At 36.2% G+C, this 26,617-nt stretch overlaps 1 protein-coding gene across 1 annotated transcript in view; it reads right to left on the reverse strand.

Annotated features, from left to right (window-relative positions):
• Nucleotides 1-2,855: 2,855 nt before the first annotated feature.
• XKR9 (XK related 9) overlaps nt 2,856-26,617 on the reverse strand; it is a 39,205-nt gene continuing 15,443 nt past the window's right edge. Inside the window, exons 2-3 of the mRNA XM_045560675.1 lie at nt 11,893-12,110; nt 2,856-3,551 (exon numbers count right to left, since the gene is read on the reverse strand). Coding sequence (XP_045416631.1) covers nt 2,923-3,551; nt 11,893-12,110 — 847 coding nt within the window. The 3' untranslated portion in view covers nt 2,856-2,922. The remainder of the gene's footprint in view (nt 3,552-11,892; nt 12,111-26,617) is intronic.

Genomic DNA, 26,617 nt, shown 5'->3' on the forward strand with positions numbered 1-26,617 from the left:
TGAATCTGGGAGCTCCTATGTTAGGTGCATATATATTAATATTTAGACTTGATGTCTTCTTCTTGAATTGCTTCCTTTACTATTATATGATGACCATTTTTGTCTTTTTTTAGCCATGGTTGATTTACAGTCTATTTTATCTGATATGACAATGGCTACATCTGCTCTCTTTTGGTTTCCATTTATGGGGAATATTTTTTTCCATCTCTTCACCTTCAGTCTGTGTGAGTCTTTGTGGGTTTGATGCGTTTACTGGAGACAGAAGATACTTGGGTTGTGTTTCTTTATCCATTCAACCCATCTTTTGATTGGGGCATTCAGACCATTCACATTGAGTGATAGTATTCATATGTGGGATGCTGTTCTATTGATCATGTTGGGTGATACCTTATTGTTTTGTTTTCCCTTTTGTGCTACTGTTTTATTACAGCTGTGAGCTTTAACTTTGGGGTGTTTTTACACTGGTGGGTATCTATTGTGCTGTTCCATGTGTAATGCAGTTCTGAGTATTTCCTGTAAGGCAGGTCTAGTAGTTACAAATTCCCTTAGTGTTTGCTTGTCTGGAAAGGTCTTATTTCTCAATAAATTATGAAATTTAGTGTTATAGGACACAAAATTCTTGACTGGCAGTTGTTCTGTTTAAGAAGACTAAAAATGGGGCTCCAGTCTCTTTGGGCTTGTAATGTCTCCACAGAGAAGTCTGCTGTTAGATAGGTTTTCCTTTGTAGGTTAGTTGTTGCTTTCATCTTGCTGCTTGTAGAATTTTCTTCTTCATTTTGACTTTGGCCAGATTGATGACTACATATCTTAAAGATATCATATTTGCTATGAATCTTCCTGGTGTTGGATGACCATTTTATATCTAGAGATCTGAATCTCTGGCGATGCCAGGGAAGTTTTCATCAATAATTCTCTTGAATAGATTTTCCATATTTTTTCTCTTTCTTCTTCTCCCTCAGGGATACCTATAATTCTAATATTAGTTTGCTTCACATAGTCCCATATTTCTCTGAGTAATTGTTCATTTTGTATATGTCACATTACCAGACTTCAAATTACACTATAAAGCTATGGTAACCAAACAGCATGGTACTGGTATAAAAGTAGAGACATAGACCAATGGACTGAACAGAGAACCCAGATATAAAGCCATCTACCTACAATCAACTGATCTTCAACAAAGGCAATAATATATGCTGGGGAAACGAAGCCCTATTCAATAAATGGTGCTGGCAAAACTGGATAGCCACATGCAGAAGAATGAAACAGGACCCCTATCTCTCACCATATAGAAAAATTAATTCCAGATGAATAAAAGATTTAAATGTAAGGCATGAAACCATAAAAATTCTACAAGAAAATATAGGAAAAACTCTTCTAGACATAGCCTAGACAAAGAATTTATGGCTAAGACTCCAAAGCAAATACAGCAACAACAAAAATAAATAAATGGGACTTCCTTAAATTAAAAAGCTTCTGCACAGCAAAAGAAATAATCAAGATTGTAAACAGACAACCTATAGAATGGGAGAAAATATTTGCAAACTACATATCTGATAAAGGGCTAATATCCAGAACCTATAAAGAACTTAAATAAATCAGCAAAAAAAAAAAACATTAAAAAGTTAGCAAAAGACATGAACAGAAGTTTTTCAAAAGAAGATAGACAAATGACCAAGAAACATGAATAAATGCTCAACATCACTAATCCTCAGGGAAATGCAAATGTAAACCACAATGAGATACCACCTTACCACTGTCAGAATGGCCATTATTAAAAAGCCAAAAAACAATAGATGCTGGCATGGATACAGAGAGAAAGGAATGCTTACATACTGAAAATTAGGACAACCTCTATGGAAAATAGTCTGGAGATTCCTCAAAGAAATAGATGTAGATATACCATTCAATCCAGCAATCCCACTAATGGGTATCTACCCAAAGGAAAACAAGTCATTTTATCAAAAAGACACCTGCACTCGAATGTTTATTGCAGCACAATTCACAAATGCAAAGATGTGCAATCAACCTAAGTACCTATCAATTCATGAGTAGATTAAGAAAATATGGTATATATATACCATGGAGTACCACTCAGCCATAAAAAAAGAACAAAATATTGTCTTTTGCAGCAACTTGGATGGAATTGGAGACTGTTATCCTAAATGAAGTATCTCAGGAATGGAAAAACAAATACCATATGTACTCTCTAATAATTGGGAGCTAACTGATAGGTATACACAGGCACAAAGAGATGTAAAAGTTATAGAAAATGAAGAAGGGAGGGGAGAAGAGGAAAGGTAAAAACCTACCTACTGAGGCCGAGTGAGGTGGCTCATGCCTGTAATCCTAGCACTCTAGGAGGCCAAGGCGGGAGGATCACTTGAGCTCAGGAGTTCAAGACCAGCCCGAGCAAAAGCGAGACCCCATCTCTACTAAAAGTAGAAAAATTAGCTGGGTATCATGGCACATGCCTATAGTCCCAGCTACTCCAGAGGCTGAGACAGGAGGATCATTTGAGCCCAGGAATTTGAGGTTGCAGTGAACTGTGATGATGCCTCTGCACTCTAGCCGGGGTGACAGAGCAAGACTCTGTCTCAAAAATAAAGAAAGAAATAAAAAAACTACCTAATGGGTACAATGAACACTATTCAGGTGATGGGCACATTAAAAGCCCTGACTTAAGCATTATAAAATGTATCCATGTAACAAAAACATTTGTGCCTCCTCAATATTTTGAAATTAAAAAAAGAAAAAGAAAATTTAAAAATATTATGCTCTCTGATATTCCCAATTAATGTACTAGAACTGATTTCAAATTAAAGGTGGCAAAAATAAAAGACAACACACAGATATAACACACATTTTCTTTACTAACCAATGAAACATAAAATAAGAAAATATATCTCATAAATGAATAGCTTATTTCATTAGGAAATATCTCACTCTACAATCTCTTTGAACTGATTTTCCATCAATTTCATCACATTTTGTTTCTTCTCTTCTGGTTGGGTGAAAAGTCCCATAATAAACAATAAGAAAAATAATTCCAAGGAAAAGAGTAAGAACTATAGTGATACTGATAGGTATAAAATAGTCTGGACTAAAAATAGACAGGGGGAAAACCCAGAACACAATCAATGTCCCCAACGTGGCAAGTACCCTTACAGTATAATAATAAGACACTGGACGTTTGGTATTCTGTCCCTTAATATTGAAAAATGTAAAGATAAGAATGAATCCAACAACAATCCGGTATAAGAATTCCATACTTACAGAAGTACAAAACTGAGTTTTCTTTTTAAATGCCCATATTATACCTAAAAACCAAAGTAATAACAACAGAAATAAAGCAATCTTAACATTTAAGAGTAGTAGAAGTACAACACTCAGCATCCAAGATATTAATGTAAACAGCTTGTAAAAGAGATATGTGAATTTGGGACCAGATCCATTAAGGAGATTTTTATCAGGCAAAGATTTTCTTAAAGCTATTTGATAATCAACAGCTGAACAAGAAATAGCACAGCAAGAGACCACAATCGCAGAATCTATAAAACAAAAAATAAAAAAGGTATTGTTATAGGAACAATAATAGCAATATTAAATTATTATATGCCATACATGCTTTATCCGTATACATACACACACACAAACACATGTCAGGTACTTTATTCATCTCATTTAATCATTTGAGGTAGATATTAATATTCCCATATGCTATGTATGAGGGAACTGAGGCTTGAAAGGCATGAAACCATATGAGAGATATATAACTTAACCTAAGACACATAACTAACAAGTTACATATGAGAGATATGTAACTTAACCTAAGACACAAAGCTAGCAAGTTACAGAACTGATATTTGAACCTAAAACTGTCTGGTTCCAAAGTTGGTCTACTTATCCGCTGAATTAGACTGCTATATAATGATTCTGAATAAATTCACTGGACAAATTTTATTGAGCAGCTGATATACTGGAAACTGCATACTTTGGGAGTTAAGAGACTATGGTTATAATCCTAGCTTGTCTATACTTTTTGGCTGTGACCTTGGGCATACACCTAATTCACTAAGAGACAGCTTCAAAGAGGGAGGAAGGAGTGAAGGTGAGGGTGAGAAAGAAAGAGAAAGAGAGAGAGGGGGGTTACAGAGAGAGAGAGAAAGAGAGGAGTTAAACAGAAAATTTAACTTAAGTATGAGGTATTAACAAGCTCAATTTCCCATATCCTGAAGACAATGAATCAAATGAATTTGTTATCTTTTAGAACATTTGTATGTTCTAAAACTTACAAATTTCTATAGGTTTGACATCTTTACCTCATTTTTTCCCCAACAAATAACAGAAGAGCAAGTTCATTACTACATGGGAAAGGCAAGTCATTACTGGTCCCACTGCCAAAGCTGGGGACTTTCATAAAAGTAATATCAAAGACTAGAGAATTAGAAAGCTAATTTAGAACAGAATAGAGAGTACTAGTCATTTCCTTTAAACTTCATTGGAGATCTATATCATATGACATAAAGGCAGAATTATGATAATTTATCTACTCATAAAGATGATGAGGACAGGCCCTTATAAGTGCTTTTATGCACTCTCTTGGTTTTAGCATATACCACTCTGGACCTCACTAGTCAGACTTCTTTTCTTCTTTAATTCAAAAATATTTGAATTAAAACATGATTTTCCCCTAAATTGCCCTGTGATGTCTTTTTTATAAATTGGTTTTAATTCCTATCAAATTAGTACATACATTGCTCTTAAAAGTCAAGGAGTTTTACAAAGCTTATAAGAAAAACAACAGTACCTTGCTCTACCCCTCATACCCCTCAGCTGCAACCCCCAGAAGAAATCACTATCAACTCTTCTTATTTTCTGACATATATCATCATATCTCCAAATAAAACATATATTGTACTTAATTTGCCTGTTTTAGGCACTGTTTATTGATTTCCTATTTGGAAAGAAGAACATTTAACACGTACACACATGTATGCACACTCTCCTTCCATTTTCCTCTCCCTCCATCTGCCCAAAAGAATAACATCACAATTTTTGGCGAAATCAGTATTTGGGGGTTAATTTATTATAACCACATAAGTACAGCTTTTGCTATTGCTTACTTTTTTTCTTTTTTTTTTTTGAGACAGAGTCTCGCTCTGTTGCCCGGGCTAGAGTGAGTGCCGTGGCATCAGCCTGACTCACAGCAACCTCAAACTCCTGGGCTTAAGCGATCCTTCTGCCTCAGCCTCCCAAGTAGCTGGGACTACAGGCATGTGCCACCATGCCCGGCTTTAGTTGGCCAGATAATTTCTTTCTATTTTTAGTAGAGACGGGGTCTCGCTCTTGCTCAGGCTGGTCTCAAACTCCTGACCTTGAGCGATCCACTTGCCTCGGCCTCCCAGATGCTTACTTTTTCTTAACCACCTTTCTTTCTTCCTTCCTTCTTTCCTCCCTCCCCTTCCCTTCCCTTCCTCCTTCCCCACCTATCCTCCTTTCCTCCTTCTGGTCTTGCTCTGTCACTCCAGCTAAAGTGCAGTGGCGTCATCATAGCTCACTGCAACCTCACTCATGGGCTCAAGCGATCCTCCTGTCTCAGCCTCCCAAGTAGCTGGGACTATAGGTACAGGCCACGATGCCCAGCTAAAGATTTTTATTCTTTGTAGAGACAGGGTCTCACTCTTGTCCAGGCTGGTCTCAAACTCCTGAGCTCAAATGATCCTCCCACCTTGGCCTCCCAGAGTACTATGATTACAGATATGAGCCCCTATGGCTGGCCCATATTTTCTTTCTTTTAAAACTTCCATTTTTCCTGGAGTTAACAATTGCCCTATTTCCTTACTTACATAGTTTTTCATGACCCTATTGCTATTTCTTAGCAAAATATTCAAACTCATTAATTCATAAAACTCCTCTATATACATCTATTAGGGTTTTTTCTATTTTTTAGAATACCATCCTCTTGCTCTAAGCTGGTTACTCTCAAGACTTGCCTCCTGTATTCCCAGAACTTCCCTTCACCTCACTTTTATGTTGATTTCCTGTTTCCTGTTTCTCCTATCTTCTTTCTTGCTTTATTCTCATGTTTTGATTAAGCATTCTCCAGGCCTTCCTGAGAAAAGTTGCTCAAAAGCTAAATTTTTTGAGACCATATATGTCTCAAAATGTCTTTATTCTAGCCTCATTCTTGATACACAGTTTTGCTAGAAATAGAATTCAAAGTTTAAAATGTTTTCCATTGAAACTTTGAAGTCATTGCTCTATTATGTTCCAATTTCAACTGTTACGGTTAAGAATTTCAATGCTATCCAATTTCTCTATATTTAGTAACTGATTTTTTTCTCTCAAATCTTCTAGAATCTTATCTTTCTTTACTTTTCTGAAATGATATAATAATGTGCTTGGTGTGAACCATTTTTATTCACTCTTTCAATCTAATAACCCACATCTTTTAGTAATATGCCCTTTTTTTATTCTTTGGTGATTACCCTAGAATTCACAACATGCATATTAAACATATTATAATTTAAAGCTATCCAATATTGCTATGTCAAAGGTGGATTTATCATGAAGACAGTGAAGCTTAAATTTGGGGTACCCTCATTAGCCCAGTCTTTTTCCAAGAGTGGGAAAGCCCTAGCAATGTGTTCACCTTGTTATATATTTTTATAAAATTTTCAAAAATAAGACAATTTAATTGCAGTTGATTAAGTTCCCTATCTCTTTCTATTCTTACCCTCTCTTACATTTTCCTTCAGTGTACTGAAGTGGCTGTAGACAATTTGGGGATCTGGCTAAGGGAAATTGAGTTGAGAATACATTTACTAATAGTTTAAGTGTAGGGGGACATGTTTACAAGATTTGCTAGAATAACGAAGATTAGTAAGTGGCAGAGCTAAAATGCTCAGGCAGTTTGCCTGATCTTAATATTTCACTGTATTGTCTTTTATATGATTATGCCATCAACAGGCCTTTGATTCCTAACATAAGGGCACAATGGTCTATTCTCATCCAGTTGACAATATCAGTTTGACATTATTACCCATTTTCCATTTACCTACTTGCTTCTAATATATTATTTTATGATCATATTGCTGCCCTAATCCGTATAGTATGCTCTATTCAAACCAAATTCCTTGTCTTTGTCAAGCTATGCCTTTGCTGATGCATTTCCCTTCATCTGAAATGACCTTGCCGAATCACATTATATAGATTCTTGTTAATTGCTAGTTCTGATTTGACACTAAATACTGATATCAGTGAAAAAAACATACAACTCCCAATATTCACTAAATAATACATTGACACTAGTGATGTCAATTCATACAGTATTTAAAATTAGTCATTTCATCTAAAAATAATTTTTTTTAAATATCCAGAAATCCTATAGCACATTATTAAAGAAATTGGTAGAGGTATTCCAAAATTTGACATCCAAAAAACACCCATGATATTACCAATAAGTTATGAAGTTGAAAAAAAAAACTTTTCTGAACTAAAAGTAATAAAAAGCAAATTTCAATCAACTATGCTAGAAAAGATTGAATTATTTTTCTCTCTATGAAAATTATATTATAAAATCATTATCAAATCTACAGCCAATCAGAGTATAAACTCATAAAATTTAGAGAAAACAGTATTAAAGTAATAAAAACATATTACTTTCCTTCCTTTTGTGAAATCTGTGGTAGGTGTCAACTTTCCTATATCTGTAACTTGCTGTAATTTATTTTCTTATTTTAAATAAATATTTGCTTTCATACCTTTATGGACTGAATTGTGTATCCCCAAAATTCATACTTGGAATCCCTAACCCCCAATGTGACTGTATGTATTTGGAGATAGGGCCTATAAAGAGGTAATCAAGGTTAAATTAGGTCATAATGGTGGGACCCTACTCCAATGGAACCAGTGTCCTCATAAGAAGAAGAAGAAATACTAGAGATCTCTCTCTCCTTTTCCCTCCCAGACTTCCTCTCCTCCCCGATTGTGTACACAGAGGAAAGGCCTTGTGAGTATGCAGTAAGAAAGCAGCTATATGCAATCCAAGGAGAGAGGCACCTCCTTAGAAATCGATCCTGCTGGCACCTTCATCTTGGACTTCCAGTCTCCAGAACTTTGAGAGATTTCTTTTGTTTAAACCAACCAGTCTGTGGTATTGTAGTGGCAACCCAAGCAAACTAACCCAGTATCTAATTTTGTTTCCATAATATTATGTTATTTTTCTTAAACAGGGTATCTCTAAATGTTTTTGTTTTATACCTCAAAAAACCCAGATCCACCTTTGCTTTACCTTTTGCCTGGATTATAAAAGGAATTTAAAAGACTTTAACTCCATTTATCCTCCATCTGACTTACATGTTATTGTTATCCTATATTTTCATTTTATTTTTTAACCACATAGCATTATTTTACAGTCAATATTCATTTAGAATTACCCATATATTTGATATTCTCTTTGCTCTTTATGACACTTCTGCTCTGTCTGAAGTACATTCTTTGGAATTTTCTTCAGTGGTGATATACTATGGTATGAATTTCTTTCTACTTAGTATGTTTTTGAGATAATGGGTTTCTTGAATCTCTAAGTATCTCTTATCAGTTCTGAAATTTTCTCATTAACTTTTCAAATATTGCCTCTACTCCATTCTTTGTTTTTACTCCTTTGGGGTCTCTGCTCAGTTGTATATTAGACCTTCTCACTCTGTCTTCCATGTCTTTTAATATTGCTTTTATATTTTCTATCTCTTTGTCTCTCTAAACTATAATCTGGATAAGTTCTTCTGATCTAGCATTAACTCACTCATTGCCTATTTAGTTGTCTCTAATCTGCTGAGTTTTTAATTTCAATTCTTGAATTTTTTAATTCCTATAAATTCTACTTACTTCTTTCTCAAAGTTTAACTCAATTTTTCATAGTGTCCTGCTCCATATCTTCAAGTCCATCATTTATTTCTTTAAACATGATAGGATGCTTGCTTTATACTTTGCATCTGGTAACTTCTAAAATCGCAGTGAGTTTTTTTCTAATTCTGCTGGTTCTTACTCATGATATCTTATTTCTTTTGGTGCTATAACTGCTGTCAAACATTCATTTTCCTTGGAAAACTATTTGTGAAAATTATTTGAGGCCTAAGAGAAGGTGGATGGTTCCAGGGAGGATTTATTCTTGTTTCTGCCAGATACCTAGGGGCACTATCAGTCTTGACCATGTTAAACTATATTCACAGCTTGGCTTTTGTTTCTTGAACTAGCCAATAAACATGAATTTTTGTTGCAAATGTTACAACTTCTTAGCGACATTTTTCCCTATTCTACTCAGCATCAAGGCAATATTACTTGCAGTCTCTTAGAAGTGGAGAGTCAGGTAACTTCACTCTTATTCTGAGAAGGGAGCCTTTTAGAATCCAGTTTTACAGATTAAGATTTACTAGCAGAGAGATGTCCTTCCTTGTGAGGACCCTGAGTTTTGTCTTCTGTCTTTCACACCCAGGGAAGTCATCAAAATGGAACTTCTTATTTACAAGGGTTCAGTAAAAAAATCCTCAGTGTATAGATGCCTCAGAGTCCTACTTAACCATGCCATATTCCCACTTTCATGCATATTTTGGCCTAATGTATCAGATATTTTATCTGATATCTGAGGAAGACTTTTAAAAATATTTTATCCAATATTGTTATTTTCAGTGGGAGGGTTGACTTAAATAATTTAGCCTCTCACTGGAAGGGTTGATTTAAATAACCTGTTTTCTAACTGCTTTCTATCTTCTAAACATTTATTGATATTTCTAATCCACTATGCTATTCTGCAATCTCTTTATCCTTATATGTTTATAATGTTTTTACTCTTATTCTTTTTAGTGAGATTTCAGATGGAGCAGAAATAAAAGAATATGTTCAGTCTGCTGAAGTATTTCTACATATAACCTGATTTTTTACATAGTTACTGTAGAAAATGTGAAAATCCGGAAAAGTATAAAGAAGATGAAAAAATCATTCATAATCTCACTACCCAGAAGCAGCCACACTTAACATTTTGGCATGTTTCTTCCAGATATTTTTCTATATAATAATGCCTTTGTATCCTTAAAAGTGTGCTGATATGGCCAGGCGTGGTGGCTCACGCCTGTAATCCTAGCACTCTGGGAGGCCGAGGCGGGAGGATCGCTCGAGGTCAGGAGTTTGAGACCAGCCTGAGCAAGAACGAGACTCCGTCTCTACTAAAAAATAGAAAGAAATTATCTGAACTACTAAAAATATATAGAAAAAATTAGTCAGGCATGATGACACATGCCTGTAGTCCCAGCTACTTGGGAGGCTGAGGCAGAAGGATTGCTTAAGCCCAGGAGTTTGAGGTTGCTGTGAGCTAGGCTGACGCCACAGCACTCTAGCCAGGGCAAAAGAGCGAAACTCTGTCTCAAAAAAAATAAAATAAAATAAAATAATAAAAAATTAAAGAAAGTGTGCTGATAGGAAATTTTATAAACTGCTTTTTGCCTACATTTTATTTCATAATTACTTCTCTATGTCATTAAAAGTTCTTTGTAAACACTCTTTTTAGTGGTCACATAATGTTCCATACTAACAGACCACAATAATTTATTTACCATTTCCTGAATTGTTAGACAATTATATTATTTCTCATTTTCTGCCATTTTTAACTAACCTAGCTCAATTTGTTATTTCAAGGAGAAACTATAAGGATGAAGACAGAACTGTAACATAAACATAGCTGTCACTGGATCCCATAGCTGATCCAGAAGCTATGTGTCACTTGGAATCATCAGCAGATCTACCATTATACAGGCTGTATGCCCTAAATTTTGAACTTCTAACTTCAGCAAATATATGATATACAACTTTTAAGTCCCAACCCATGAATTCTTTGCACCACAAGGAAAAAGAGGTCTCATACTCTTTTGAGTTCATGTTAGTGCCTTACTAACAATCAAAGGAAAGGCAGAAATATTAGAAGGGGCTGTGTTCTAGAGGTTCAAGGGAAAATGGGAACAGGGAGACTGTTTAGGGAGATAAATGAATCTCACAGATTTGTGCCTTTGAGATGAATCCAAGTCTACGTGGAGCCCTAGTCATTAATAAAAATTGGGACTATTACTTAGCAGATAAATACTTTTTAAATATCTCAAATTACATACCTATGAAAAGATTCTTTAAAATAAAGATGGAAATAAACCTTCCTTTAAAAATGAACATTTTATCCTAATGAGGAAATATACTATAAAACATCAAACGTGGCCAATTTGCAAAGCTTTCATTAGTTTTGTAGAATTTGCACTTTTACCCAGCGATTCCAGTTCTGGGAATTTACCCTATGGATACATTCTACACATGCAAAACAATTTACATGAGATTATTCATTGCAGCATTTGTTTTCAATGGCAAAATATTAGAAACAACATAAATTAACATAAATAGGGAGCTTATTAAATAAATTATGGTACATTCATAATTTGCAATACTATGCAGATAATAAAAATGAATGAGTGAACCCTTTCCGTAATGATAAGGATAGATCTCCAAGATGTACTGTTACGTGCAAAAAGACAGTTTTTATTTTATATTATTATTTGTGTTAAAGAAAAAAAGAATATATGCTTCTTAAAATTCTCTAAAAGGATCATAAAATGACTGACAATATTAGTTTCCTTTCTGAGCAGATTAAAGAAAGAATGAGAAGAGGGAGAAAGACAAATATCTTTATATACTTTTTAATACTTGAATCATGTTACTGTACTTCATTTTCAAAAGAATAAATAATTTTTAAAAGAAAAAGGATTTTAAAAAATTCTAAAACCTGCAGAAGAGATATATGGTTGACATAAGATCTCAGTAGCATTCTTCTAACACAAGGTGTTAAGAAAAACTTACACTGACTGAAGTTCACTTGACCATGCTCCAGAAGTATGTAGAGCTGAAGAATAACTTGTGGGCAGCCTTCCAGGTAGGTCTCAAATAGCCTGAGCATGCTCAAATCAGTCATTCTATCTATAACTTCTTTATGTTGATCAATTTCTTCCAGGAAGTTAGTAGTTTTGCTGCTATATTTGAAAGCTACACCATAACCCTTTTTCAAAGCAAACCAATACCTGTAAAGTAAACATGAACATTTATCTTCACAGTCTCATATTATTTATAACATGTACATTAATATACACAATTTTGAAAAAAAGCAACAACATGTGTTTAATAATTTTTCCACAAACTTCCTTTACTACAGAATTTTTGTGAACATCTCATAGTGGCTTTATTGAGATTCAGACCCCATAAAGTTTTATTGTATGTTTGATATGCCAGTTGTATGCTAGACCTGTTAAGCTACATGAATGATCTCATGACATCTTTACAATAATTATGTGAGATGAGTAGGTATTATTTCTATTTCATAGATGGACAAACTAAGGCTGAGAAAGGTAGAATCATTCACTGAAAGTTACAAAGAGCAAGCGGCAGACCTAGGATCCAAACCCAGATCTTAGAATTCCTAGTCTTAACCACTACTTTCTGAAAGACAAACTGCAATTTTTAGCTCATGCAATTTATCTAAACTGCAACACAGATACATTCTCTATGAGGATGTCAAGGTTGAAGATGAGATTGAATTTTCTTTCAATTTAATCTAGCAAACAATTACTCAATACCTACAAAGTGCTAGGCTCTTTGATCATTACCATCCCAGTAAATATATAAAACTTCAAAGTCTCTTAAAACATCCTTGCTCAGGCTCTTCTTTTCAAAGAATTTTAAAATGAATATGAGCTATCATCATATAGGCAAAATAACAAAAAAATGAGACATTTATTTAGAAGAAATCTGAGGCTAGCAGTAAGGCAATCAGGATTCTACCCAAGAGCTTATCAAACTCTTTACACCTTAGTTTCCTTATATATAAAATAAAGGCAGTCATATATGTTCTGTTTCACTCTCCTCCTTCTGCCAATGTTTCCCATTTCAGTAAATGGTGCTAACATTCACCATGGTGCTCAGACCAAAAATGTGGGAATAATTCCCAACTTCTCTCTTTTTCTCAAGCCCTATAAAAATTCCTCAGTAAGTTCTCTTGGCTCTAGGTTCTAACTTCAAATATATCCAGAATCTAAATACTTCTTACCACTTCCACTGCTACCATCCTAGTTTAAACAGCCAACTCTCTGGCCTGGATTATTTCAACAGCCTCACAATTGGTCTCTCTTATTCTACTTTTGCTCCCCCCATGTAACGTTTTCTATACACAGCATTCAGATTGAACCTTTTAAACATAATTCAAAATGTTCCTATTTCCACCAAACCCAAAGTCCTTACCACATGTTACAAGGGCCTCCATGATCTACCTCCCACATACACTACCATCACTACTTTTCCATCTCATTTCTCCCACACTAAAGACCTTTGTCTTTGCTACTCTGCCTGTAACTCACCTAACTCCAGATATTTTAAAAGTTTGCTCCCTAACTTTATTCATATCTGTACTAAAATCTTACTTTCTCATAGAAGACTTCCAGACCACACCATCTAAAGTGGTATTCTCCAACATATTTTGTCCCTTTACCCTGTTATTTTTCTTCATAGTACTTACTGCCAAATGGCACATTATTTATTTTGGCTTATTATATTTACCTTCTCACAAGAATGTAATATACATGAAAGGAGGGACTTTGTTTTGTTCATTGCTATATCCTAAGCAACTAGAACAGTACCTGGTACATGATAGATACTCAAAAAATATTTACTGAATGCATAAATGAAAGCTCATGACATTTTTTCCATAAACATAAACAGATAGTAGATATAAAAGAACTCTGTAAAGTTGAAAGTACAACACAAATATAAGATATTATCATTGTAAATAAGATATATTAATATATACATATACAGATATGCAAAGATTCTCCATCTGGCAAATAGAAACATATTTTTACCAGCACAGTTTTGGAATAACATGATCCCTTGTATTCAATGTGGAATAGATGCCAGGGTAGGGAAGAATGTCAACAAAAATGATGTAGGAATGGTCTCCACCCTCCATGACCTTATAATCTAATGGGAGAGTCAAGCCTATAAACTACTAGCTGCAATACAAGGCAGAAAAAAAACACTGACTAGACAAGCAAATACCATGCTGTGAAAGTACAGAAGAAAAAAATTGATTAATACTGCCTAGGAGAGATTTATAAGCAAAGTTGTGTTTGAGTCTTTTCTGAGTATCTGGCACAGTAGGGAGTATGTGGTTCCTGTTTTTGAAGTGGTTTATAAACCAAAGTAGAAATGAAAAAACTTGAAAAATTCATAAATATTAATAGGTACATACCCAGGGCATAAGTACAGGCAGCATAGACTAGGAGAGGTAGCAGAGTACATGGTTAAGAATACAGACTCAGCCAACCTAAGCAAGAGCGAGAGCCCATCTCTACAAAAAAATGCAAAAAATTAGCCAGGCATGGTGGCCTGTGCCTATAGTCCCAGCTACTCAGGAGGCTGAGGCAGGAAGATCACTTGAGCCCAGGAATGTGAGGGCTGCAGTGAGCAGTGATGATGCCAATGCACCTTATCCTGGACAACAGAGCAAGACCCCGTCTCTCAAAAAAGAAAAAAAAAAAAAGAATACAGACTCTAATAATGCCAGTATGACTGGGTTCAAATCCTGGCTCCCCCACTTCCTAGTTTAATCTCTCTGTACCTCAGTTTCCTCATCTGGAAAATAGGGCTAGTGATCATACCAACCTCACTGGGTTGATATGAGAATTAAATGAATTAATATATATAAAATGCTTAGACCAGTACCTGGCACAAGTTAAGTGCGATATAAGTTTCTGTTAAAAACAAAACTAATAGGGCTGTTCACAAATGTGTACATTCACATTTCCAGTGACATCAGGGAGGAATATTTTCCAATTCTGTATCAATTAATGGCAAATCTATACAAAGTTCTGCTTATCTGAAGGAAATTTCATGGACAAAGGCAGTATGGATATAATTTTTCAATCAATAGGGCAACGTTTGTTTTATGGGGCAAAGGATGAATAGGCCAAGAAAAAGAAAGAAGAGCTTTCTTGTTAGTATATTTTATCCCACATATTCTTTTATTTGACATGAAAAGGCACTAGCATCCAGTAATGATGAATAACCTAATATCTGCCTAACCCTCCTACTGATGACAATGACAAATTCCAAACAAAATATAAAAGAAAAAATGGCACAGAAGAGCAAGAAAAGTAGAATCACTGAACATGAAATAGGTACAAAAGATTGAATATTTGTGTTCCCCCAAATATTCATATGTTGAACCTAATCCCCAATGTGATGGTATTTGGAAGAAGAGGTAGCTTTGGGAGATGATTAGATGAAAGGGATTAGTACACTTATAAAAGAGGCCCTACAGAACTGCCTTGACCTTCCACCATGTGAAGACACAGCTAGAAAACACCATTTATGAACCAGAAATTGGGCCCTCACCAGACACCAAATCTGCCAGCACCTTGAGCTTAGAGTTCCCACCCACCACAACTGAAAAACAAATTTCTGTTGCTTAACAGTTATCTCATTTATGACATTTTGTTTACTTATTTTATTTTCTTGAGACAAGGTTTCATTCTATCACCCAGGCTAGAGTGCAGTGGCATGACCATAGCTCACTATAATCTCAAACTCCTGAGCTCAAGTTATCCTCCCACCTCAGCTTCCCAAGTACCTATAACTACAGTCATGGCCATCATGTCCAGCTAATTTTTTTATTTTTTGTACAGGAGGGTCTCACTATGTTGCGCAGTCTGGTCTTGAACTCCTGGCCTCAAACGATCCTCCTGCCTCAGCCTCCCAAAGCACTGGGATTGCAGGTGTGAGCCACTACACCTGACCTGTATGGTATTTTGTTATGGCAGCCTCACTAGACTAAGACAACAAGTCAAGAGAAATAATGTAAACTAATGCACACAGCAAAAAATGACTTGGGGAATAAAATGAACAGAACCCTCAATAACATAGATATAACTGAAGTCCCAGAAGAAAACAGAGAAAGAATGGGGCAGGAAAAAAATACTTGACAAAATATTGGCCAAAAACATTTTCCACACTTGATGAAAACTATCAATATACCTATCCAAAAAGCTCAATGAGGGAGTAAGATGGCCAAATAGAAACCTCCAGCAATCGTCCCTCTGCACAAACACCTAATTCAACAACTCTCCACGAAAGCAAGTACCTTCAGAAAAAACAAATATCAGGTGAGCAATCATACTACCTGATTTTAACATTATATTAAGGAAAGAGGCACTGAAGAGGGCAGAAAAGACAGTCTTGCATTGCCTACACCACCCCTCTCCTCCATCCCCCTGAAAGTGTAGAGTATCTGTGTCCTCTGGGGGGAGGGAGACTGAAGCGATTGTTGGGCTTTGAATTGAAACTCAGGGCCACCGTGGCACAGGAGAATACAGCACAGGGCAGAATTCTGCTAGTGCCCAAAAAGGGAGCATTTTGATCAGCCTGGCCAAAAGGAAATCCTCATCTCAAAACCTGAGGTCCCGCTAGCCCCACCACCAGCAGAAAAAGAGCTGCTTGTGGCCAGGATTAAATTCGTAAGACAGTTAGGCCATGAGGGCTGCAGTTCTTCGGCAATTCCTGTGGCTGTGCTGGCTCAGAGCCAGTGAACTTAGGGTGCACATGACCCAGTAAGATACGAGGACCTATAGCCAAGCCAGTGCCTATGTCACAGCCTCCCCCAATGAGAGGCAGCATGGCTCAGGGAGACTCTTCTTCCACTTGAGGAAAGGAAAGGGAAGAGCTCAGAGAACTTTGTTCTGCAACTTGGGTACCAGCTCAGCCACAGTAAAATAAAGTACCACGAATACTCCTGAGGCCTTAGTTCCTGGATGGCATTTCTGGACCCACCCTGGGCCAGAAGGAAACATGCTGCCTTGAAGGGAAGGACCCAGTCCTGGCAGGACTCACTACCTGATGACTAAAGAGCTCTTGGCCTTTGAATAATCATCAGGGGTAGCCCACCAACAGTTAACCACTGGCTTTGGGTAAGACCGGGCTGGTTTCAGGTGTGACCAGGTGCTGGTGGCCATGAGGCAGTCCCCCTGTCACTCATCCCTCAACTCCACCAGCCCAGCAAAGAGTGAGGGAAGTGAGTGAAAGACTTTGCCTAATAATCCAGGAAATTCTCTTGTATCATACTCAAGCTCACCAAGGCGGTACCATAAGAAGTCTGCAAGAGTCACAGCATTACTGGGCTTGGGGCACCCCCAGTGCTGATATAGCTGCAGTAACCAGAGACTTAGACTACAACACTCAATTCCATATGAATATCTGGAAAGCCTTATCAAGAAGGATGGGTTTACTCTCTGTTAACTCCATCCCTCCTGCTTTTTACCTTTTTTTTGTTTCTATTCATACGTTTTCATATTATCTATTTCTCAAAAAGATGTTGTTGTTATTTTTGATAGGTTTCTCTTTTAGTTTTCCTACTGAAGATATAAGTGGTTTATACACAGCAATTACAGCAATAGAGTATTCTGTATTTGTGCCTTTACTGTCACCAGTGAGTTGTATACCTTCAGAAGATTTCTTATTGTTCATTAATGTCCTTTTCTTTCTGATAGAAGAATTCATTTTAGCATTTCTTATAGGACAGATCTGGTGTTGATGAAATCTCTCAGCTTTGTCTGTCTGGGAAAGTCTATTTCTCCTTCATGTTTGAAGGACAGTTTTTCAGGGTATAATAATCTAGGGTTCTGGTATTTTTCCTTCAGCACTTTGAATGTGTTGTTTCACTCTACTGGCCAAGGTTTCTACTAAGAAGTCTGCTGCCAGATGTATCAGAGCTCCTTTATATGTTACTTTTTTCTTGCTTCATTGAGGACCTTTTCTTTATTCAGGACCTTTCAGTGCTTTGATATTAAATGCCAGGAGGTAGCCATATTTGGGTTAAATCTGCTTGGTGTTCCATGACCTTCTTGTACCTGAATATTGATGTCTTTCTCTAGGTTTGGAAAGTTCTCTTTTATTATTTCTTTGGATAAACTTACTACCTTAGTTTCTCTAACTCCTCTTAGATTTGCTCTCTGTGGCTATTTTCTAGATCTTGTAGTTGTGCTTCATTCTTATTTATTTATTTTTCTTTTTTTTCTTCTGACTGTGTATTTTCAAATAGCCTGCCTTCAAGCTCACTAATTTTCTCTCAGATTTCTGTTAGATTTCTCTTTGTAAGCAGAGCTGTCATATGTTTAAAATGGTTCATTATAAAATATTTTTTGCAAGCCTCATGGTAACCTATAGTAGATATGCAAAAACTTAAAACATACTACCAGAGAAAATCTTAACAAAAGAATACAGGAAGGAAGGAAGAAATAGAGGACCACAAAACCACCAGAAATCAAATAACAACATGGTAGTAGTAAGTCCTTATATATCAATAATAACATTGAATTTGAATGGACCAAATTCTCCAATCAAAAGACATAGAGTGGCTGAATAGATTACAAAAAACAAGAGCTAATTATATGTTGTATTCAAAAAAACACACTTCATCTATAAAAACACACATAGACTGAAAATAAAGGGATAGAAAAAGATACTCCATGAAATGGAAACCAACAAAGAGCAGGAGTAGCTATATTTCTATGAGATAAAATAGATTTCCAGACAAAAACTGTAAAAAGAGACAAATAAGGGGGTCAATGCAGCAACAGGATATACCAGTTCTAAATATATATGCACTCAACACTGGAGCACCCAGATACATAAAGCAAATATTACAAGAGCTAAAGAGAAAGATAGACCTCAATATAATAATCACTGGAGACCTCAACACTTAACTTTCAGCATTGAAAAGGTCATCCAAACAGAAAATCAACAATGAAACATTGGACTTAATCTGCACTATAAATGAACCTAACAGGTATTTACAGAATGTTTCATCCAACAGCTGCAGAATTCATGTTTTTCTCGTCAGTTCATGGATCACTATCAAGAATAGCCAGGCACAGTGGCTCACGCCTATGATCCTAGCAATCTGGGGGCCGAGGCGGGTGGATTTTTTGACCTCAGGAGTTTGAGATCAGCCTGAGCAAGACTGAGACCCCATCTCTACTAAAAAAATAGAAATTATATGGACAACTAAAATATATATATATATATATATATATATATATATATATATATACACACATATATATATATATAAATTAGCCAGGCAAGGTGGCGCTTGCCTATAGTCCCAGCTACTTGGGAGGCTGAGGAAGGAGGATTGCTTGAGCCCAGGAGTTTGAGGTTGCTGTGAGCTAGGCTGACGCCACGGCACTCTAGCCCGGGCAACCGAGTGAGACTGTCTCAAAAAAAAAAAAAAAAAGAATAGACCATATGTTAGGCCACAACACAAGTCTCAAAAAATTTAAAGAAACTGAATCCATACCAAGTATTTTCTGTGACTACAATGGAATAAAACTAGAAATCACTAATAAGAGGACCACTGGAAAATATACAAACTCATGGAAATTAAACAATATGGCTCTGAGTGACCAGTGGGTCAATGAAGAGATTAAGAAAGAAATTTAAAAATTTCTCGGCTGGGCACGGTGGCTCACACCTGTAATCCTAGCACTCTGGGAGGCTGAGGCGGGAGGATCACTTGAGGTCAGGAGTTTGAGACCAGCCTGAACAAGAGCGAGACCCCGTCTCTACTAAAAAATAGAAAGAAATGATTTGGATAGCTAAAAATATATATAGAAAAAATTAGCCGGGCATGGTGGCACGTGCTTGTAGACCCAGCTACTCAGGAGGCTGAGGAAGAAGGATCGCTTGAGCCCAGGAGTTTGAGGTTGCTATGAGCTAGGCTGATGCCACAGCACTCTAGCCCGGGCAACAGAGCAAGACTCTGTCTCAAAAAAAAAAAAAAAAAATTTTCTCAAAACAAATGAAAATTAAAACACAACATATCAAAACATATGGGATATAGGAAAAGCAGTATTGAGAGGAAAGTTTATAGCAGTGAGTGCTTACATCAAAAAAGTAGAAAAGTTTCAAATAAACAACATAACACTGCATCTCAAAGAACTGGAAAAGTAAGAGCAAACCAAACCCAAAATTAATCAGGGAAGAAACAATAAAGATCAGAGCAGAGCTGGGCGCGGTGGCTCACACCTGTAATCCTAGCATTCTGGGAGGCTGAGGTGTGTGGATAGTTTGAGCTCAGGAGTTCAAGACCAGCCTGAGCAAGAGTGAGACCCTGTCTCTACTAAAAATAGCGAGAAATTATATGGACAACTAAAAATATATATAGAAAAAATTAGTCAGGCATGGTGGCACATGCCTGTAGTCCCAGCTACTCAGGAGGCTGAGGCAGAAGGATTGCTTGAGCCCAGGAGTTTGAGGTCGCTGTGAGCTAGGCTGACGCCACAGCACTCTAGCCTGGGCAACAAAGTGAGACTCTGTCTCAAAAGAAAAGAAAAGAAAAGAAAAGAAAAGAAAGAAAGATCAGAGCAGAAATAAATGAAATTGAGACCAAAGAAACAATACAAAAGATCAACAAAACAAAAAGTTGGGTTTTTGAAAAGATAAACAAAATATACACACCATTAGCCAGACTATGAAAAAAAGAGAGAAGATGAAAATAAATAAAATCAGAGATTAAAAAACGAGACATTACAACTAATACTGCAGAAAGCCAAAGAATCATTAGAGACTACTATGAGCAACTGTATGCCAATAAATTGGAAAACCTAGAAGAAGTCGAAAAATTCCTAGACACATACAACCTACCAAGATTGAACCAGGAAGAAATCCAAAACCTAAATAAACTAGTAACAAGCAAGAGACAGTAACAAAGTCTCTCATCAAAGAAAAGCCCATCACCCAGTAGCTTCACTGCTGAATTCTATCAAGCATTCAAAGAAGAACTAATACCAATATTGCTTAAACTATTCCAAAAAAAATCAACAAGGAAGGGATGCTCCCAAACTCATTCTATGAGGCCTGTATCACACTAATAGTAAAATCAGACAAAGACACAACAAAAAAAGAAAACTATAGGTCAGTATTTCTGATAAGCATAGATGTAAAAATCCTCAAAAACATACTAGCAAACCAAATTCAACAACACATTAAAAAGATTATTCATCATGATCAAGTGAGATTCATCCCAGGGACGTAAAGATGATTCAAAATACACAAAACAATCAGTGTGATAAATCTTATCAACAGAATGAAGAACAAAAACAATATGAACATTTCAATTGATGCTGCAAAAGAATTCAATAAAATTCAACATCCCTTCATGATAAAAACTATCAAAAAACTGGGTATAGAAAGAACTCACCTCAACACAATAAAAGCCAAATTATGACAGATCCACAGCTGGTATCACACTAAATAGGGAAAAACTGAAAGCCTTTCCTCTAAGATCTAGAACAAGACAAGGATGCACACTTTCACCACTTTTATTCAACACAGTACCAGAAATTCTAGCTAGGGCAATCAGAAAGAAAGAGAAATAAAGGGCACCAAAATTGCAAAGGAAGAAGTTAAATTATCCTTGTTTGCAGATGATATGATCTATATAAGATCATATAGGCCAGGCGCAGTGGCTCATGCCTGTAATCTTAACTCTCTGGGAGGCTGAGGCAGGAGGATCGCTCAAGGTCAGGAGCTCAAGACCAGCCTGAGCAAGAGCGAGACCCTGTCTCTACTAAAAATAGAAAGAAATTATCTGGGCAACTAAAAGTATATATAGAAAAAAATTAGCCTGGCATGGTGGCACATGTCTGTAGTCCCAGCTACTCGGGAGGCTGAGGCAGGAGGATTGCTTGAGCCCAGGAGTTTGAGGTTGCTGTGAGCTAGACTGACACCAAGGCACTCTAGCCAGGGCAACAGAGCGAGATTCTGTCTCAAAAAAAAACCATATAGAGAAACCTAAAGACTCCACCCAAAAGCTATTAGAACTGATAAACAAATTCAGTAAAGTTACAGGATACAAAATCAACATACAAAATTCAGTAGCATTTCTATATGCCAGCAGTAAACAATCTGAAAAAGAAACCAAGGAAGTAATACCACTTATAATAGCTACAAATAAAATGAAATAGCTAAGAATAAAATTAACCAAAGAAGTAAAAGATCTCTGTAATAAAAACTATAAAACATTGATAAAAGAAGTTGAAGAGGACAGTACACACACAAAAAAATGGAAAGACATTCCATGCTCCAGAATTGAAAGAATCAATATTGTTAAAATGCCCATACTGCCCAAAGCAATCTATAGATTCAATTGAATCCCCATCAAAATACCAGTGACACTCTTCACAGAAACAGAAAAAATAATCCTAAAATTTATATGGAACAACAGAAGACCTAGAATAGCCAAAGTTATCCTGAGCCAAAGAAGAAAACTGGAGGAATCACATAACCTGACTTAAAATTATACAACAGAGCTGTAGTAACCAGAACAGCATGGTACTGGCATAAAAACAGACACATAGAACAATGGAACAGAGTAGAGAGACAAGAAATAAATCCACACGTCAATAGTGAACTTATCTTCAACAAAGGTGCCAAGAACGTACACTGGGGAAAGGACACTCTCTTCAATAAATGGTTCTGGGAAAACTAGATATCCATATGCAGAAGAATGAAACTGGACCCTTATTTCTTGCCATACACAAAAATCAAATCAAAATGGATTAAAGACTTAAATCTAAGACCTGAAACTATGAAACTACTAAAGGAAAACTTTGGCGAAATGCTTCAGGTCTGGGCAAAGACTTCTTGAGTAATACCCCCAAACTACAGGCAACCAAAGCAAAATTGGACAAATGGGATCACATCAAGCTAAAAATCTTCTATACAGCAAAGGAAACAATCAACAAAGGAAAAAGACAGCCCACAGAATGGGATAAAATATTTGCAAACTTGCCATCTGACAAGGGATTAAAAACTATAATAAAATATATAAGGAGCTCCAACAACTCAAAAGGAAAACAATCAAATAATCTGATTAAAAAATGGGCAAAGGATCTGAATAAACATCTCTCAAAAGAAGACACAGAAATGGCCAACAGGTATCTGAAAGAATGCTCATCATTAGTCATCAGGGAGATGCAAATCAAAACTACAATGAGATAACATCTCACCGCAGTTAAAATGGCTCTTATCAAAAGAATAGGCAATAAGCAATGCTGGTGACAGTGTGGAGAAGGGGAAACTCTCATATACTGTTGGTGGGAATGTAAATTAGTGCAACCAATATTGGAAAACAATATGGAGGTTTCTCAAAAAACTAAAAATAGACCTACAATATGACCCAACAATCTCACTGCTGGATATACATCCAACGGATGAAAATTCAGTATAACAAAAAGATATCTGCACTTTCATGCTTATTGCAGCACTATTCACAATAGCTTATATATGGAATCAACCTAAGTGTCCATCAATAGATGAATGGATGAAGAAATTGTGGTACATATACATAATAAAATATTACATAGCCACAAAAGAAATGAAATCCTGCCATTTGAAAAAACATGAATAGAACTGGAGAATGTTATGTTAAGTGAAATAAGCCAAGCACAGAAAAACAAATCTCACTTATTCCCACTCATATGTGGGAGCTAAATATTAAAACAATTGATCTCATGGAGATAGTGAGTCAAATGACAGTAACCAGAGGCCTAGATGGGTAGTGGGGAGGGGAGATAAAATATGGATGGGTAATATGTGCAAAAATATAATTATATAGATAGAATGAACAATATTTGATAGTACAACAAAGTGAATATAATCAACAAGTTAGGATATATTTTAAAATAACAAAAAGAGTAGAATTGGACTGTTCCTAACACAAAGAAATGTTAAATGTCACAGTTGATGGATATCACAGTTACCCTGATTTGATGAATTCACATTGTATGCCTGTATCAAAACATCACATGTACCCTATAAAGATATACAACTATTAATACCATGTGCCTATAATTAAAAATTTAAAATTTTTAAAAAAGCTTAATGAACCCAATCAGAAAAAAATACAAACAAAACCATACATAGGCACATCATACTCAAGTTGCTGAAAAGCAAACATAAACAGAAAATCTTAAAAACAGAGAAAAAAGATACGTTCCAAACAGGGAAACAATGAGAATGTTAGCTGACTTCTCACCAGAAACAACAAAAGCCATAAGACAACGATATCAATAATAATACTAAATGTAAATGGATTAAATACCCCATTTAAAGATATTGTCAAACCACATAAAAAGGTGAGATACAACTGTATGTGACTTGCAAGAGGCTCTCTTTATTTTTTATTTCAGTATATTATGGGGGTACAAATGTTTAGGTTACATATATTGCCCTTGCCCCACCCGAGTCAGAGCTTCAAGCACGTCCATCCCCCAGATGGACTCTACCATACCCATTAGGTGTACATATACCTATCGCCTCCTCCACCCTCCCATCTGCCCAACACCCCATGAATGTTATTACTACATGTGCACTTGAGTGTTTATCAGTTAAAACCAATTTGATGGTGAGTACATATGGTGCTTGTTTTGCCACTCTTGGGGTACTTCACTTAGTAGAATGGGGTCCATCTCTATCCAGGATAATACAAGAGGTGCTATATCACCATTGTTTCCTGTGCCTAAGTAGAACTCCATGGTATACATATACCACATTTTGTTAATCCACTCATGTATTGATGGGCACTTGGGTTGTTTCCACATCTTTGCAAATGTGAACTGTGCTGCTATAAACGTTCGAGTGCAGATGTGTTTTTTATACAATGTCTTTTGCTCTTTTGGGTAGATACCCAGTAATGGTGTTGCTGGATCAAATGGTAGTTCTACTTGTATCTCCTTGAGATATCTTCATATTGCTTTCCACAGAGGTTGTACTAGTTTGCAGTCCCACCAGCAGTATATGAGTGTTTCTATCTCTCTGCATCCATGCCAACATTTATTGTTTTGGAACTTTTTGATAAAGGCCATTCTCACTGGGGATAAGTGACATCTCATTGTGGTTTTGATTTGCATTTCCCTGATGATTAGAGATGTTGAGCATTTTTTCCTGTTTGTTAGCCATTAGTCTACCTTCTTTTGAAAATTTTCTGTTCATGCCCTTTGCCCACTTTTTGATAGGGTTGTTTGATTTTTTCTTGCTGATTTTCCTGGGTTCTATGTAGACTCTAGTTATCAGCCCTTTATCAGATGTGTAACATGCAAATATTTTCTCCCATTCTGTAGGTTGTCTGTTTGCTCTCATGATAGTTTCCTTGGCTGTGTAGAAGCTTTTTAATTTAATCAGGTCCCATTTATTTATTTTTGTTGTTGCTGTGATTGCCTTTGGGGTCTTCTTCATAAATTCTTTCCCTAGGCCAATGTCTATCAGAGTTTTTCCAACATTTTCTTCTAGAATTCTTATATTTTCATGCCTTAGACTTAAGTCTGTTATCCACCGTGAGTTGATTTTTGTGAGAGGTGAAAGGTGCAGATCGTTTCAGTCTTCCACATGTGGCTATCTAGTTATCCCAACACCATTTATTGAATAAGGATTCTTTTCCCCCATGTATGTTTTTGTTTGCTTTGTCAAAGATTAGATGGCTATATGCCGGCGGTTTTATATCTGGGTTCTCAGTTGTGTTCCATTGGTCTATGTCTCTTCTTGTGCCAGTATCATGCTGTTTTAGTTACTATAGCCTTGTAGTATAGCTTGAAGTCTGGTAAATTGATGTCTACCAATTTGTTCTTTTTGCTTAAGATTGCTTTTGCTACATGGGGGTCTTTTCTGGTTCCATACGAAGCATAAAATTATTTTTTCTAGATCTGTGAAAACTGATGTTGGTACTTTAATAGGGATTGAGTTGAATCTGTATATCACTTTGGGTAGTATAGACATTTTAACAATGTTGATTCTGCCGACCTATGAGCATGGTATGGTTTTCCACCTGTTTAGGTCCTCTGTTATTTCCTTCCTCAGTGTTTCATAGTTCTACCTATAGAGGTCTTTTACTTCCTTAATTAAATATATTTCTAGGTACTTTACTTTCTTTGTTGCTACTGTGAAGGGTATTGAGTCTTTGATTTGGTTCTCACTTTGACTGTTGTTGGCATATAGGAATGCTACTGATTTTTGTACATTGATTTTATAACCTGAGACTTTGTTGAATTTGTTTATCAATTCCAGTAGTCTCATGGCAGAGTCTTTAGGGTGTTCAAGATATAAGATCATATCATCAACAAAGAGAGATAGTTTGACCTCTTCTGCCCCCCTTTGGATGTTCTTGATTTCTTTCTCTTGTCTGATTGCTCTCGCTAGGACTTCCAGCACTATGCTGAATAGAAGTGGTGATAGAGGGCAACCTTGTCTGGTTCCAGTTCTAAGCAGGAATGCTTTCAATTTTTCTCCATTCAGTATGATGTTGGCTGTGGGTTTGTCATATATGGTGTGTATCAATTTTAGGTAAGTCCCATCTATGCCTATTTCGTTAAGCATTCTTATCATAAAACGATGTTGAATTTTGTCAAATGCTTTTTCTGTGTCTATTGAGAGGATCATATTGTCTTTGTTTTTGCTTCTATTTACTTGGTGAGTTACATTTATAGAT

The sequence above is a fragment of the Lemur catta genome, chromosome 9 (assembly GCF_020740605.2).
Source record: "Lemur catta isolate mLemCat1 chromosome 9, mLemCat1.pri, whole genome shotgun sequence".
Classification (NCBI taxonomy): domain Eukaryota; kingdom Metazoa; phylum Chordata; class Mammalia; order Primates; family Lemuridae; genus Lemur; species Lemur catta.